Source organism: Stigmatopora argus, chromosome 3 (genome assembly GCF_051989625.1).
Source record: "Stigmatopora argus isolate UIUO_Sarg chromosome 3, RoL_Sarg_1.0, whole genome shotgun sequence".
NCBI classification, from domain to species: domain Eukaryota; kingdom Metazoa; phylum Chordata; class Actinopteri; order Syngnathiformes; family Syngnathidae; genus Stigmatopora; species Stigmatopora argus.
The window spans coordinates 20,198,173-20,215,424 of NC_135389.1; the positions used below are offsets into that span (position 1 = coordinate 20,198,173).

Consider the following 17,252-nt stretch of genomic DNA (forward strand, 5'->3'; position numbering starts at 1 on the left):
TCTTTTTGAGGTGTTTGTCACAAGGTAAAATATAAAGAAAAACTTACCGTTTCTTTAGTCTTCTTGAAATGCTTTAGTTTTCTTCTTTTCAGGAGCCAAATCATGACTTTTCATGTCCTGAACATCAAGTATAAAATAGGTTGTCATTTTAAAAGTGAAGAGAAACAGACCTGAGGATGCAAAAGAAAGGTCACATTCTGCCAAGTGTGCGTGTCTGTCACATTCAATTACCCATCATGCTTTGTGGCTCCAACATCCCCAAAGAATTTCCCTTTTAAATCCATATAGCACACACCTGCAGCTTTCAATATCAGAATACTATATTTAGTCCTTGTGTATAAAGTGGAAGCATTTATTCATTCATTTTCTGAACCGCTTATCCTCACAAGGGTCACAGGGGAGTGCTGGAGCCTATCCCGGACAACACCCTGAATCGGTAGCCAGCCAATCGCAGGGCACAAGAAGAAAGGTCAACCAATCATAGCTAGGGGCAACTTAGCATACAATTAGCCTAGCTTAGCATGCACGTTTTTATGATGTTGGCGGAAAACAGTGTACCCGGACAAAAACCCACACTGGGGAGAACAAGCAAACTCCATACAGTGAAGACAGACCTGGGTTCGAACCCACGAAGCCAGAACTGCGAGGCCGATGCGCTAACCACTTGGTTGAAAGGATTTAAAGTGACTTATGCTCATGTTAAAATCTTGCTATGTTAATATGTCGTAGATTAGATCGGAATTTCAGCATTAGCATTTTTTTTTTAGATTAATCTTTCCCAGGTCGCTTAAATTCTCATGACGTGTTTTAGTGCCAAGAGGCAAGGTAATAAAATGTTATTTTGGCGCCATCTGGTGGAATCTAATCTTTTGACGAGGAGAGCATACTTTTTTTTGAGTGCTTGTCCATCTCCTCGTGCTCTACGATTGGCTGACCAGCAATTCAAGTTGACCCCGTCAGCTACCCATAGTTGGCTCCGGCACCCCCTGTGAGGACGAGCGGTATGGAAAATGAATGAATGAATAATTGAGACCTGGCTTGCACAAATGTGATGTCCAAATATGTCCAAAAAAGGTCTTTATATGCTTAGAAGAAAAAAAATGTTTAACTGTATTTAAAATTTGAGTGTCCGATGAAATTCGAACTGCCAAATTAATCAGTTATATATATATATATATATATATATATATATATATATATATATATATATATATATAATTTCCATCAGAAGAACAAAAAAAAAACAGAAAAATGACAAACAAGACAGTCACCAGGCAAGTAAACATAGGCTACAAATGTATCTTTTATTATTACTTTAAATAATGTCTAAATAAAACGGACGAAAGACATGCTCGCGTGACTTCCAATATCAAAAATACAACTGGGAGGAGGAAGAAAAAGAAGGAAAGAGTGCGGGCTTAAAAGTCAGGTGGTCGCAGTGCTTTCAATTCATTTTTTTTCAGGTGACGCTGAGAAGAAAATAGATTTATCATATATAAAAACAGAAAAAAACCTGGATACATTGCTATTTTCCACACTCGTTTGGACCTACATCAATTAAAAAGATGTAAAAGAACACACACAAAAAGGAGAGAGAGAAAGAAAAAGGATTCTGGTAGACAAAAACAGCTCCCTTTGGTAAAAACTGTATTAAATGTTGCTTCTCCTCTCCTTCTTGTCTTTTTTTTCTCCTTTACATTCTAACAGTTAGCTCAGAAAGTTCTACTAACACGACAACACGCTTCGGTCATAAAAAGTCTGGAGTCTATTTACAGTGTATTTACAAAGTGTTTGTGTGTTTTGTGTGAGCATTGGCGGAAGGTTTTCTCGTTTAAAAAAAAAAAAGTTGTCTTCCAGGGCGGCGAGGATAACGTATGGTAATAGAACTATATATATATTTATATTATATATGTATATATGTACAGCACACGGACGTGACAAGCTTTTCAACGGTGCACTTTTGAGTCCAAACGTTGTTTGGGAGGCTCGGAAAGGAAAGTGAGTTGTGATTGGGTGTTTGTCTCCATCCAAAAATCAGGGAATCTTTTTTTTTTAACCTGAATAAGTGCACTTGTCCTGGCTTTAAAAAAATCCCCCCCATGGTGGGACTGTGTGGACGGTAAATTGGCGTTAACTGTAGAAAAAAAGGTGAGTGCTGGTGAGCGGCACGATACCATTTTGGAGTTTTGGCACCCTTGTGTGAGGGGGGGAAAGTGGGGGAGACGTGGTTCCAGCTAAAAACGCTGGTAAGAAAACAGTAACCTTGCCGCCGCTGGAGCAACGCGCACATGTAAAGGGCCTTTTTTTAAAAAAAAAAGAAGCAGCTTTCTGACCTGGGGCCCCGGCGACGGGACGGCTACGGCTCGTACTTGACGCGGTATTTGCTGACGTTGCGGAAGTGGAGGACCTCGGGCTGGCGTGCGGTGGTGCAGGGCAAAAGTCCCTCGCGCCCTTCGCCCATCAGCCAGTGGTCGGTGTCGGCGGCCGCGCCGGCGCTCACGTGCTCTTCCGCCCACGACGCCACCCACGCCTGGAAGCGCTTGTGGAGGCGTGTGCTCACGCGCTCGTGGGACTGCGGGTGGACAAACACCACATTTTTTTCTCCATGGTCGGGATTAGAGTAATACCGTGTATCGGGGGTCTCGCGCTCGATTGGTCAGGAGACGCTAGTCAATAGAATTTGGGGCGCGCAAAAAAAGGGACTAATGTTGCAAATTGACAGTCAGTAGAGGTTAGAGCTGGGCGATAAAATGATAATTATCGGGAAATATTTTTTGTCAACGATAATATTAAAAACTTTCAAAAAAAAAGAAGATAATTTTAAACTGTAATTACACCACCCGACCAACCACGGAGAACGGGGGCGCTGTTGCGAGATGAATGCTCGTTCCAGACCAACGCTCAGGAGAAGAGGATGACGAGGAAACGTGTTTTTATCATGTTACCAATAGAGGCTAAGACGGCGCATGAACGCAAAAGGACAATAACATGGCCAAAATAAACGATTATGAGATGCAGGACAACACTAAAAGATCCAAGTGAATTCTCCCTGCTGTTTTCTTTTTTTTCCTGTGCATAGAGCAGCCTTATTGAAATCCTTAACCCACTGTCCTCAATTGAGGACAACCTGTAATATTTTTTCTTACTTGATATCAAGATGTTTTCCCTTTTTATGTAGATGTTCTGAAACGCTAGAAAAATCGAAAACTTGTTATGTTGGGTTAAAATGGGTTAAGTTGATCCAACTTTTTTTTATTTTATTTTTTTGTAAATGGCCATGTGAGGTACATTTACTGTTTCTTTTTGTGAGGCTGAAAATAGTCTGCTTGCCAATGGTGATGTCTTCAGTTGATTATTTTATTTATTTCATATTGCACAGCAACTTTTGGTTTGAAGGCAAATTTATAAAAATAAAGTCACCTGTCATAATTCCTGCTGTTTTTATTCTTTACTTTTCATAGTGTAAGGAGGGAGTTATCTTATCTTTATTGCACTACAGAACAACAAAAATACTTTAAAAAATATTTCATATTAATTTCTTATAAAGTAAGGTAGCATAGTTACTTTCATATTTGAAGTAATTTATTTACTTCAAGTTTGAAGTTTTAAATTTGAAACAAAAAAAGTTGTGATAGTTATCGTGATAATTATCGATAGACTGATTATTTTTGTTCTTATCGTGATAACAATTTTTATCATATCGCCCAGCTCTAGCTAAGGTGATCAGTATCTTCGGCAATGGGACGCCATTAGATTCAAATATAAAGTTCATTCATTATTCATTATCAACGATAACACTATCCTAAAGTAGTAGTATAATTTCTCACGAGTACGAGTCGAAAAATGTACTTTATAGTCGCATGTTGCTTTTCCGATATAACACGGCTCATATGATTTCGATTTTTCCCCCCATATCACCCCGCGGTATCAAACGTTGGACCTACCTGGTGCGCTCGCATCAGCGCAGTGCGTCTGTACATGTAGTTTTCCGACTTGAAGACGTAGACCATCTTGTAAGAGTTGAGCTTAAACATGCATTCCATCTTCTCCTTGTCCAAGGGCTTCTTGCCTCCCTCGGCGGCTTCCTTGTCTTGCTGTTCGCGACACTTTTGGTACTTGCGGATCCGCCGCAGGTTCCTGAAACAAGCCAAGTGTTGCCGTTTCAGCGGGAGACCTCCCAGTCGAACCGAATCGGACCTCTACCGCCATCAATGGTGGGTGAGGCTCAAGAGGGTAAGGCAGTGACTGGTGCCACGGAAAATCCAAATTAAAGTGCCTCACCTGGGAAGAAAAACTGGTTTCTGAGCCAAATGCTCCCTCAGCTCGGGAGTGGTGGTGTCCGGGTTCAGGTAATGTCCCATGTAATCGGACCATCGCTGCGGAAACAAATTGACCGCTTTAATCATCAATTCAGATCAAATCTATTACCGATGAGTGCCTCGACAGCAAATGATGAAGGAAAAAAAATATGTTTTAAAATGTACAATGCAACAAATAATTAAAGATAAATGAAAACTGAACACAAGTGGAAATGGCAGAAATAAAAAAATATGCTAGCTGTGGCGGGATGCTAATGTTAGGAAGACGTTTTCGGCTTGGTCCTCAAAATCGGGGATTTAATTACAATAAATGTTGCTCTGAATTTTTTTATAATCTTTGAGGAAGAGGATTTGTCAATCAGAAGCAGCACAAAAAAGATTAATTTTGCATTTCAGGAATCAATAATTGTAACTCGGCCGCATCGTAATCGCAAGCCTTGTATTGAAAATGGTATCTTATTGCGAGGCACCCACCTAGAGGTTTTTGCACAAACTACAAGCAGTCTCTCGTGCTATTTTTAAGACACCAGCCACAAATAAGACACAAACAACACAACAAAATCTGACTATCTGGTTTAGGAGCCATCCAGTTTTTTTTCCTGTATTTTGTTTTTCACCTCAGCCTCCATAGGCTCGTCGGAGTTCTCCTCCTCAGTTTCAAGCAGCTCTAACGTTAGCTGGACCAAGCTTCTGGTCCTCACAAACATCACCTGTGAGGACAAAACTCAGATGTCACATCCCGAAAATCCAGAATCTTTTTTGAAACTGTCCGAATCCATCGAGTCCATCCTTACCTTGAAGCAGTTCTCGTCCGTCATGAGCTGCTCCGCTTTCCGCTGGTAGGCGGCCTCAGCGGAGCCCCTGGAAGACAGCGTGGACATGGACCCCCCACAAGCGCCGTTCGGGCTCTCGGACAAGTAGAGATCTGTCACCTGGACGCAGATCTCATCGCTAACGATGTGCTGGAGCTGCGATTGGATGCGAAACAGAAGGTTATGGAATTTTAGGGGGAGCGAGCGAGGATGTGCGACTCGGGACGAGAGGTTCACCTGCCGGACGATGCTTTGGATCAGCTTGTCCATGGTGAAAGCGATGTACGCGTGAATGGTGAACATTTCCCTTAGCGAGTCTTCGTACTGAGATGCCTCCATGTTACCATCCAATAAGTTGCGAACCATTTCCAAGAAGGCCGAGTAGTAAACCTCCACGTCAATGTCCACTGGGGAAATTAATTACATAAGTGATTAGTGATGTATTTTTTGAGAGTCTAATCATTTTAGTGTTCTTTAGAAAGCAATATTAATCATATTTTAGTCATTTCCAAATGTGTTTGTCTTGTACAATGAATAAGAACGTGTCCAAAGCTTGAGTAATGAGTCATATATTAATTGTGTACTCATGTAATACACGTAAGCTAACATGCTAAAATTAGCAGTGCAAAAAGGTTAAAAGATTTTGCTTGAACGCTGCGAACAATTTACACCTAAAAATGTGAAAAACGCACCGTATTTTCTAACATATTAGCCTCCCCATGTGTATAAGCCGCGCCCTTAAAATTGTCTTAAAATCGTTGAATTTTACAATTTCTCTCATATAAGACGCCCCCAATTCAGAGAAAATACTGTAAATATTAAATTGCAGATTCGCTTGCCAAATTATATTATACGACTGTATTTTCTAACATATTAGCCTCCCCTGCGTATAAGATGCACCCTTAAAATTGTCTTAAAATCGTTGAATTTTACAATTTCTCTCGTATAAGACGCCCCCCAATTCAGAGAAAATACGGTAAATATTAAATTGCGGATTCACTTGCCAAATGATATTATACATCTATATTTTTTAACGTCACTTGTTACCTGTGTTGTACTGTTTGCCAACACCGGTGCTTTTACCGAGTTTAAGTCTTGCGTTTGGGTGGACGTAACACGTTTACTCACTGGGCTCCTTGAGTCTCAACTGCATGGCCGGGTTGTCGTTCTTCTCCTTCTTGAGTCCCAGCACTTCCCGTTCCCACTCTCGTTCCCGCACGTCCTCCTCGATCTGCCGCTCGGCTTGCCAGTAAAGGCGCAGCAGTCGCGAGCAGAGCGTGTGGTGCAATCGCAGGAAGATGTACCAGTTGTTGTTGACGTAGAAGAGGTTGTAGGCGTCGTCGCAGCCCCGTAATTTCTGAGCCGCCGTGTTGCCGAACAGCAGTTTGGACTTGGAGGGGCTTCCGCCGCCACTCCCCGGGATGCCGTTGTGTTTCTTGGAAGGGGCGGCGTCCTCCACGTCCATCTCCTCTTCTTCCTCTTCCTCTTCTTCCTCTACGTCGGAGAGCTCACCGCGCTGCGCGAAGAGCAAGTCGGGGACCAGGTGGTACATGATCTGCTTGATCTTGTACTTGTCCTCCTTCTGAATGCCGGTCTGGCGTTTGACGTGATGGATGATGAGGGCCGCCGCGTCTTCCATGATTTGCCGGTCCTCGTAGGTGCGGGTCAGGTGAGGCCCCGCCGGCGGGCAGGTGTTCTCCTCGGACGCTTGCTCTTGACGCTTTCGGGGAAAGAAACAAAAAAGAATCTAAATTGCAGTTTTTTGCTCAAAAAATGAGAAGAAGGAAAATGTTTTGATGCGCCTACTTCGTCATAAATGCTCTCAATCTCGTTGAGCAGGGACTTGGAGCGTAGCACTTTGGTGTCGTTCTGCTTAAAGTTAATACCCTGATGGTCCAGGGACTTGAGGTAATACTTCTCGTTCTGCTCTCGCCAGATCTTGTTGAAACCCCGCTGGGCTTCCCGCCACTCCTCATCCTTGGTCTTTAGCCTGAGGGCAGACAGACGACATACCGGATGAAAATTTCTGTTTCTATTTAAAAAAATAATAAAGACGGGTCGCCACTGCGACGGGCACCTCTTCAACACGATGGGGACGGAAACGGCCGGGTTCTTCTTCAGGCCGTCCACGATGTCTGCAGCTTTGTCGCCGTATATCCTCTGAATGGCTTTTCGGTGAACCACCTCGGAGGAGCCGCCCAGTGTATTGTCCAAGCGAAATTTGGCTTGGTCCTCCGCCGACATCCGCGATATCTTCCGCTGTACGGCCTCCAGGACTCGAATGGTGGCCAGGTTGGTTTCCAGCACCACGTCCAGCTGTCCAAAATCAAACATTATGCCGCACGGTCGGGCAAAGCTTCGATCCGACCTTAAAAGAAAACTTACCTCAAAGCGCTCGTCCTCACACCTGTAAATGTGCTCCTCGTACTGCGTCTTTTTGGAGCTGACAAAAGTGGAGTCTTCTGACCAGGACGGCAGGGACACCCAGGTGTCGTTAAGCACCTGAAGCCACCAAAAAAAAAGTGTCCATGTTATTATTTATCTTATAACTAGATATGCTTTACTAATGAAGTCTATCAATATGTAAATGTGTGAAATGATGCACTCATTGACGGTGAGAAATGAACCAGAGCTACTTTAAAAATGAACTGTTGTTAGAGGAAAGTCGACATTTTCATAACAACTTTCCTACATTAATAAAGAACCCACTGGCTGCCGTTGACGGCAATACACGTCTACTTCCATTGGACTGAGGGGCTTGCCTACATATTTTTATTTAAAAAATGTGAATGTTTTTATTTCAAATATTAAAAAAATGAACATTTTTGTCTGAAAGTGTCGCATGTAACTAAAAATGAGGCCAAAGTTGCACTTTTTGACCTTAAAAACACGACTCCCGGTTAGAAAAATCGATTAAAAAAAAAAAAAAAAAAAACTGGGGGCTAAATTCAAAAATCGAGCGCAGTAACATCCCAGAGCCATACATTTGCCTTTTTTTGTTCAAAAACACATTCAAATCGGATGTAGTGTTGTCTCCACTTTGTCCGATGTTGACGGACGAACACACTAAAGCACGCATGCACACATTCTCAGAAATAGTCATGTGTATAGATGGCAAGAAACGTACTTTTATATCGTAACGGTGTTACTATTACCACATGAATGACCAGAATAAGGTGCTCTCTCTCTCACCTCTTTACAAAGTGGCGTTCTCCCAGTGCATTTGGGCTGCTGGTAGCTTTTGGGCAGCGCCCTGTAACTGGACCCAAGCCTCTTGCAGGAAGCGTAGTCAATCTCCATGGCGATGCCCTCCGTGGCCCGCTCCTTGGGATACGCCTCCATGTGCAACATTTCTCGGTACCCCAGAAAGTTTTTGAACCAAGTGAATAGCTCGGGGAATTTCCTGGATGGGGGAAACGGTGGGGCGTTGGAGTGACATCGGCGCAGTCGAGTAAAAATCAAAATGGCGCACGCTCACCCCAGGAAGGGCACCACCAGCTGCACCAGCTCGGCCCGGGAGATCACCTCTTGGTTGAAGATGACCAGACAACGCAGGAAGTTGTCGTAGGCCTCCGAACTTCGCAAGGCTTTTCGCACCTTCCGCGGGAAAGAGATTGGCAAAATATTTGCAGTGGTCATCTTTCAACCTTTACGAATGCGATGTTTATATTGACTATTTTCTTGCTGAAACCATTCAGACATTTGAACGAAAAACTTTACAATTATATGAATTAATTGTTACACCCTAGAGCAAGGGTGTCAAACTCGGGTTGGTTCGTGTGCCACATTAACGTCAACTCGATTTCATGTGGGCCAGAACATTATAGATATAATATTTAGATTTATTTTTTAATTGGATTATAAGAACTGGATCAAAAGCCCTAAATATTCATTTTTTATAGATCTAAAACAATGTTGATTTGAGCTTTTTTTTCTTAGTAAGGGAAAACGTCTTATAATCATTTGTTTTCCCATTTCAAATGGAAACAAAATATTATTTTTAATTATTTTCAATATTGGAAAATATTTTTATATATTTCTATTTAGATTTTACAAAATTCCTTTTGAACTAAAAACACCAAAAGAAAAAAAAATGGATTCAAAAAATTGCAATTATTGATTTAAAAAGGGGAAAATCATGAAATAGAATGTACATCTATAATCTTCATTTGAATTTGATCCTAAAACAGAAAGTTGGCACTCGTGATTTACTTACTCGGGCCGCACAAAATGATGCAGCGGGCCAGATTTGGCCCCCGGGCCGCCACTTTGACACCTGTGCCCTAGAGTTAAAATAAATAAATAAACTTGTACCTTCTCAAAAAATAGCGACTCAGTCCCAACTCCATGCTTGCTGCTCTCGGCCGAGGACGAATCTTTTAAATTGAGCAACTTGGGTTTCTTCTGTTTTATTAACATAGAAAAAGAGGTATTTGAAGGGTGAACGGGTTTCAAGAGTGGGTGGGACATATGACAATAAATTGAACAAAGTTTGGGATACCTTAATAGGGGGCGTGGCCCCGGGAGTTGGATGGCGGCGAATTTGACAGCCGTTCTGATTGGGCCTCTGCTTGTTGTTGAGTTGCATTTTCTTGGTGGTTCCGCCATGATCGTTCCGTACCGACTCGGCTTTCTCGGCCGTTGTCTTGCTTAAGAGCTGAATGAAATCAAGAAGTTTGACATGTATGACTGCAGAAAGTAAGGAAGGAAATAATTGAGGGTTTGACAAGATATGGAAATGTTGATATATCACAATACCCGTCATCCAATGTTCCCTCTAAGCTGCGCGCGTGCACAATTGCGCACTACTCTCGTCTTCTCTACGCACAGCAAATCATATGGAGCGCACAAAATATAATCCCTTTTTTTGTTGCTGTGAGGCCGACGCGCGAACCACTCATCCGCCGGGCCGCCCATTCATAGATATTAATCAGAACATTTTATTATTACTAAATCATTTATGTGTAGTAGACATACAGCTGCTTATGGCAGGTGTGATACTGGTGTGTGCCCATAGCGAGCAATGATGATGTTGCTCACACCGGTACTCAGTGTGCTCAGGGAGTTTGTCTTTCTGCCCAGACAAACAAAAAATTAGAAGGAACATTGCCGTCATCACAATTAGAATATCAATACATCATTTTATAAATATGTCATTGTTTAAGGAACCAACAGGTTGCCACAAAAACAAAAACAAACAATAGTCGTTCTGCTTACCGCTGAACTGTTGGCGTCTGGAAGAAACTGTCCAAACTCGGACAGTAGGTCTTCTTGGTTCTTAAAGAGCCGGGCGACCTGTGCGTACACCTCTTGCTCCGTCAGAGCCGGGGTGTAGTTCCCGCCGGCCTCCTTTGCATTCCGTTGTTCCTTCTGTGCAAGAAAAAGCTAATTGGTTTAAAATAAAATTCATCCAATAATGGTTAAAACAAAAAAACACTTCCAGTTTCAAGTTGACTACGCTGACCTGATACGTGTGCAGGATCTCCAGGAAGGCTTTGTAAATGTTGGGCTGCCCCTGGAAGCGGTTCTTGATCTTATTGACGTAGTTGATGGCGTGGTTGAACTCCACCGGCTGGTTGTTTTGCGCCGGCAGACCGGCGGTGGGCATCCCGCCCAGAGGCGGGTGGAGCGGGACGGGCGGGGAGTGAGGCGCCGAGTACGCCGGGATGGACGGGTTGCTCTGGCTGCCCGGCGTCGGCGTCTGGGGCTGTCGGAGGGGGACAAAGCATGCCGGTCAATTCCAAAGATTTTCCAGCACGTCACTTCTCGAGGCGCCGCGGGTACAAATGCACCCATAATCTGCGTACTTTGGTGGATCCCGCCACACAAGTGGACAGGACAGTAAATGACCAAATGATGGAAAATAAAGAAGAACAAAATGTACACTGTGGCTTTTATCCAGCTTAGCTTTGCATGTTTGTGGCATGTTATGAAAGTTCACTTTGCTTTTTAGACACTGTGAAATAGTCTTAAAAGTAATCAAAGAATGTTTCAATCTATGACACCCAAACATGTACATTTAAGTGAGTAAAGGAGCTTAATTCATATCAAAAATAGAGTTTCGGTGCAATTTTGGTAACTTTCTCGTCATTTCATAACCGCTTCTTGACACTCAAAGCTTGTCTCTTAGTGGAGATGCGTCACTTCCAAATGGTTTGTTGACACTAAAATGTTGTCAACTTTTCCTACAAGACAATCTCATAGTATACTAAATAGAACGGTTCAGAAAATGACATGAGACTAACATATACAGTATTTTTATCTAATAGGTCGCAACCAGTGAATATGTCAGTCAAGCGGTCAGGGTCACCCAGAAAAGTACATCTATTCGTCAATGTATAATTAAAAACTCACCTTGTTCAATTTGGCGGGGACAGCTTGTGTGAGGAGGGTCGGCACGCTGGTGGTGGCGACGGGGGGCGCCTGGGCGGGGTGCTGGGAGCCGGGCGCTCCCGTGATGGGGATGTTCTGGACCGAAATGCCGTGCGGGGTGATGTGGTGGATTTGCCCGGGCGTGGTCACGTTCACCAGGTCGTTGGTCTGAACCTCGATCTTGTAGCCGGGCGGCAGGAAGGTGTTGAAGCCCATGATGAGGTCCGGGTGGCCTTTAAAGAGCTGCGACACTCTGCTGATGACGCCGGGGGTGTCGATGCTGGCGGCCGAGCACAAGCGGGGTTAGCCGTGACCCTCTTGTCACTAAAAGTGGGAAATTATTCGAGTGTGCTCACCTCTGAGACTTGAACTCTTTCATGATGTCTAGGAAGTCGTTGTAAACCTGAGGCTGGTTGCCAAACTGCAACTTGACTTGGTCCAAGTAGGACAACGCGTCCTCCACCTTTTGGGAGACGAAAATAGAGTGAATGAGGAAGCGAGGGGTGGAGCAAAAACATTGCAGTATTTATAAAAATAAATAAAAAAAGATTAAATGTTTCAGTTCATCTTTATAAAATGTTGAATGGCTTTAATAGTGTTGGTGTGTCTATTATTATTATTATTTTTAAAGGCTAGCCTTTGCATGCCTGCTGAGGTTTAGGGTTTCAATTAAACGCTTGCATTTGTGTGGCTAAACTAGTACTGGCATTTTAAAATGTCTTCCAGGAAACACTGGGCTACTATCACAGTTCGGGAAAAAAAAAATCAAATTCTGAATCTTTTCAATTAATTTAACAAGATTCTTTCAGCTCGGATGCAAATGAACAAGGAGTTGTCTCTCCGTAAATATGGAAAACCAAAATAAAATATTTAATTTGATTACAAGCTTTGGGTGAGCATGTGAACCCAATCCTTGTTTATGTAGACTTTACTACAGTACAGTAATCCCTCGAATATCGCGGTTAATGAAGACCAAACATGGCCACGATAATTGAAAAATCGCAAAGTAGGGTCACCCCTATTATAACTTTTTTTTCCAGTGCTGAGTCCTAGTAGCAAAAGTGGCTTATGCTTATGAGTTTCAATGTGGATTTTCACATTTTTATGAACTTAAAAAAATATATACATATATATTTAAATGATTAATAGGAGAAAAAAATCGCAAAGTGGTGATTTTGCGATAATCGAGGGATTACTGTATTGATATTTTGCTCTTCAGCAAGAAAGAAACACGATCTCACCTTGAGCCGCTGGAACTGCTGCTGGCCCTGCGTCGAGGCTTGAGAAGCCGTCGCGTGGCCGTGCGTCGGCATCACCGGGGGACCGTGGGATTGGACGGCGGCGGGGCTGTGGTGGTGCGACCCCCCGTGGACGGCTGGGCTCGGCGCGTGCCCGTGGCCACCGCTGTTCTGGGACACAGTGGGAACCTGGCCAAATAAGAAAATCGCAGATTATTTTGCATTTTTCCTCAACAAAGAGGATGCATTAAAACCTTAAAAACACATGACATAGCCCGTTAACCCCTCGGCTGCCATTGAGGGTGTTGGACGAATCAGAATTGCAAAGAACATCCGAAAAGCGGGAATGACATCTGATAGCAATTGATGTTTTTGCTCTTCCCCCGAAACAAAAAGTCATACAGTGGCTTCATGTGGTGAGCCAATTAGTGGTGAGCCTAATGGTGAGCCAATTAGGGGAAATACATACCTGTCAACCTCTGCCGATAACTGCCCTTATAAATGATTATGATTCCCCTTACAAAACCCCAAAAAACCTTACAAACACCGTATGAGTCGTACGGTGTTTGTAAGGTTTTTTGGGGGTTTGTAAGGGGAATCATAATCATTTATAAGGGCAGTTATCGGCAGAGGTTGACAGGTATGGAAATAGGAGGGAGCTGCAATATGAGAAAATGATTGTGTTATGGTTTTTATGTGTACCTGGTATCCCTGTGGGACCGGGTATTGGACGCCTGCAGTGGGCTGCATGTTGTCGACCGCCGCCTCGTACACGGCCGGCGGCGCCGGGGCCAGGACGCGGTGCTGGAAGCTCTCGGCGTTGCCGGGGAGGCGCCGCTGCTGGGACGCAAAAACCGTTTCCTGATCCTCCAGTCGCCGCTTCATCATGAACTCATACTCGATGGAGCTGAGAGACCTGAAAGTTGAAGAGGATAATTTTTTAGAGTTACCAACTTGATAAGACTTGATCACTACATTTTTAAGACATTCCTTTTAAACCCCCTCACTTAGAGAAGCACCTTAACATATCAGGCATTGCACTTTTAAGAAGAAAAAAATACTTGAACTTACATGATTGGCCATTATGAATCATGTGACAACTCGAGGTGTTCTAGTTGTATATTTGGGGAATGTTCCAGAAACATGATTTATGTAGAATGGGACCAAAAAAAAGTCAATGGAAATTGCATTTTACTAACTTTTATCCATCATTTAACAAGGTTTTAAACTTTTATGTCACTCATTTTAACTTTCAGTGACAATGACAATAATGGCCGACCAATCATATGGCTGTTTTCGTCTTCCTGCTGTGAATTACAATTATTTTATTGGATTGGACGTCTACCGGTGTCAATGAGTTGATATACATTGACGTCTACGGCGGTCAATCTCAGCCAACGAGTTGGGCGAGTGTTAAGGAAAACCTCAACGAGTGTGACCAATCACGTCTGCCATCTCTCGACGTCATCGAAGCAACAAACGTGTGGGGGCAGTCGCTCTGTCATTTAAAACTTCCCCATACAATGACTTTCCGTGAAAGTCTACCCGAAGTCGTAAACGTGCCATTTGATTAAAAATGTACAAAAGTGCCCGCACGTTCAATGCCAACTTGGAGCGCACGAGCTAGCTTTACTAGCCTAGCTTAGTTCCACATTGTCGCGTCAACTAAAAACATCGCTACGGGGAGGAATAGTGGACAAAATGCCGTTAAAGGCAATTTAAATTAAATCATTAATGACGAAAGACTTATTCGTAAGGTTTATAGAAGCCGTCAGCCCCTCGCGATAGCCTCCGCCCTCCAAATATTATCCGCGAGGCCTAACACATTAAGCACCGAGCTCGAGTTCCAGACGTGGCCGCCATTTGGTAACTCATGTCGGGGAAGGGGAGACGTCGACGACGTGCTCCACGAAGACGGGGGTAAACACGACACACAAATGCAAACTAAATATCCGGTTTGTAAAGAGTGGGATTCTTTATTAGGGTTTACTTCGCTTTTTAATTTGCTTTGTCGCGAGGAGGGGGGCAGTGTTTCGCGGTGTTAGCTGCTAGCTAATGTAAACAACATGAGGAACCCCGACTCCGGGGACGTCCAGCGGACTAACAGGGAAGCACATGTGGGTGACGGGGAGCGTCGCGAAAACATCCACCCGCGGTTCATTTGCGGGATTATTCCCAGTTTGGGGCATAATTGACGTCAAATTATGTATTTTTTGCGGGACGTCTCGTTCTGGATAGCTCCGTGGCTAGCCACTTTAGCTCGCTGAATGAATTTTCAACATGAACTCACCCCTCTCCTTTAAGTTCGCCGACTGTTCTACGGTAATCCGTTCGGCGGGCTTTTCACCACGATGCCTCCAGCCGGGATACACGCCGAAGCAATAGTTGTTTCGAACGCGACTTATTTGGTGGTGTATTGCAAACAAAAATTAAGAAAAATAAGAGACGTAGAGCTGCAAAGTGAGGAAAAAATCACCCCCGAGAGAGGAAAACAATCTCCGTTAGGTTAGCTTGTGGGCGGGGACGTGGAGGCTAGTGTAGTCACGCCCACTTGAGGGGTTTCTATTAGAAGATTCGAAGAGAGGTTGACGCGTAGGGGCGGACAGGTGCCTCCCGATTGGCTGTTCGGGGCTGTCAATCAGTGATGAGGCTCGCGTTGAGAGAGCGCTCCCATTTTGAGTGGAGCGCGACAACCGTTGAGTTGAGGAGATTCAAAACAAATCGTATGCTTTCAACTGTTTAACATTAAATAGAAACTTCGAGGTTTTGCATTCATGAAATACAATTACAGGGAAATATAATATTTTTTAAAATATGTTAATATTAATGACTTATCATTTTGACGGGGATTTTGTCATTATACGTACGAGTCAACTCGTAATGCTTGGGTCAAAAATCTGAATTTAAAATTAAACACTGTAAATGTAACAAGTAACACAAATCTTCCATTAACTATTTGCGAACATAGAAAGAAAATCTAATTTGAAAAGTGCCCTTACTAAACAATTCATCAGACACTTCGAGTCTCTTTTCCTGGAGCTTTTCCGGGTTATACCCCGCCCCCTTTGGGGAAAAGTGTCATCCAATCACATCGCTGGCTCACTGTGAAAGCATCGCCCACGATAGGCGGAGCTTCAAACACCAGCCCGGGATTCCTCCTAGTTCCTGAGCTTCCCTCCTATCCCGTTGACCCCCTCAAACCAAGAACGGCGACAAACCGCGACGAATACCCATTCTACACAAAAATCACACATTATTCTTAGCCAATGGACATAAATTCGCCCTTTCGCTTGTGTAATATGCTTTCTTTTGTTGGTAAACGCAGGTCAGTCGAAGCACCGAACAAAAGGGTCTCCCTTACGGAACAATGCCTAAGTCGAACAGCATTCACACACGACGTCGGCGGTGCGTTCAATAACAATCCGCTCTTTCTCGTCATACTCCCATTCAATTCCGTCCAAAAAAAAACTGTCCAACCTGCCTCCCCACAATACAACAACACCCCCTCCCCTTTTCACACACGTCCCCTCCTTCCATTTGGAAACATGCCCCATTGACCAACAAAACACAGCAAATCGTTTCGCATTCTAGGTTTTTACATTCGTAACAACACGACATTCCAGTACAGCGTAGTAGTACATGATACGTTACGTTCATGAGCACACACAAAAAAAAAAAAAAATCCAAACATGCAACGTTCTGGCCAACACAAACGCTCTAAACAACGTTCGAGAATTGTTCATAACGAGCTATTCAAAGTACACGGATGTGTTTTAAAATAATGAACATTGGAGTTACATACCTAGCAGGTATTAAGAAGAACAAACGCCGTACTCCTGACGTTATTCGTGTTTGGAACAAAATACTTGGGGCACGCCCCCTTCGGCTTTACTAACCCCTCCCACCCGCGTCTTATTGGTGGACGTCCTTTTGCGCGTCACTTGGTTTGAAGAGCACCCGCGAAAACACAAGTAGAGAAAAAAGTATTTGTACGTTGCAATATTTTAGCAAACGTTCTTTAAATGACCTTAAATGATGTGATAATTTTAATATGAAATTGTAAGAGCTTTATGTGATATGTTGAAGTATTTCTGACACATACATGTGTGTGTATAACTTCTGTATATTTATTAAACTATGACGGGCAGTATTTTCATTTGTATGATCCCAGTTTTTTTATTGTGTATTTTTTTATTTTTTTTAAAGTAATGATGTGGGAAGAAAATGGAGTACCCAGAGAAAACCCACAAAGGCCCTGGGAGTTGTAATAAAGTTTTAAATGTTCAAGATATCTTGCAGTCCCAAAAATCTTCTGTTATTATGTTATAATTTGGTTGTAGTTTCATGAGAAAAAACTCAAATTATCATGAAAAAAACGTATTGGCAGAATACTTTAAAAAAAAATTAAAAGATTGAATTTTATGAATATTATTATAATAGCTTCGGGCACAAACTATTACACAAAAAGTCACCTACATGAGGAAATAACGTAAACAATGGAACCAAAGAAA

General features: G+C 43.1%; 1 protein-coding gene across 2 annotated transcripts; it reads right to left on the reverse strand.

Moving 5' to 3' along the window:
- Positions 1-1,285: 1,285 nt before the first annotated feature.
- On the reverse strand, positions 1,286-16,590 carry sin3aa (SIN3 transcription regulator family member Aa). 2 transcript variants are annotated; one of them, XM_077596747.1, is made up of 21 exons: positions 16,544-16,590; positions 13,444-13,657; positions 12,745-12,930; positions 11,860-11,966; positions 11,486-11,783; positions 10,596-10,838; positions 10,349-10,501; positions 9,633-9,788; positions 9,446-9,535; positions 8,610-8,728; positions 8,324-8,534; positions 7,517-7,633; positions 7,209-7,447; positions 6,938-7,121; positions 6,260-6,851; positions 5,369-5,538; positions 5,114-5,287; positions 4,937-5,029; positions 4,282-4,376; positions 3,945-4,137; positions 1,286-2,572 (listed from the first exon to the last, which is right to left on the reverse strand). In XM_077596747.1, the coding sequence occupies exons 2-21, from the start codon at positions 13,627-13,629 to the stop codon at positions 2,357-2,359; spliced, it is 3,822 nt and encodes a 1,273-aa protein (XP_077452873.1). In that variant the 5' UTR covers positions 13,630-13,657; positions 16,544-16,590; the 3' UTR covers positions 1,286-2,356. The 2 variants fall into 2 exon arrangements, with proteins under 2 accessions (XP_077452873.1, XP_077452872.1); XM_077596746.1 differs by lacking the exon at positions 16,544-16,590 and adding an exon at positions 15,032-15,260.
- Between the last annotated feature and the right edge of the window lie 662 nt (positions 16,591-17,252).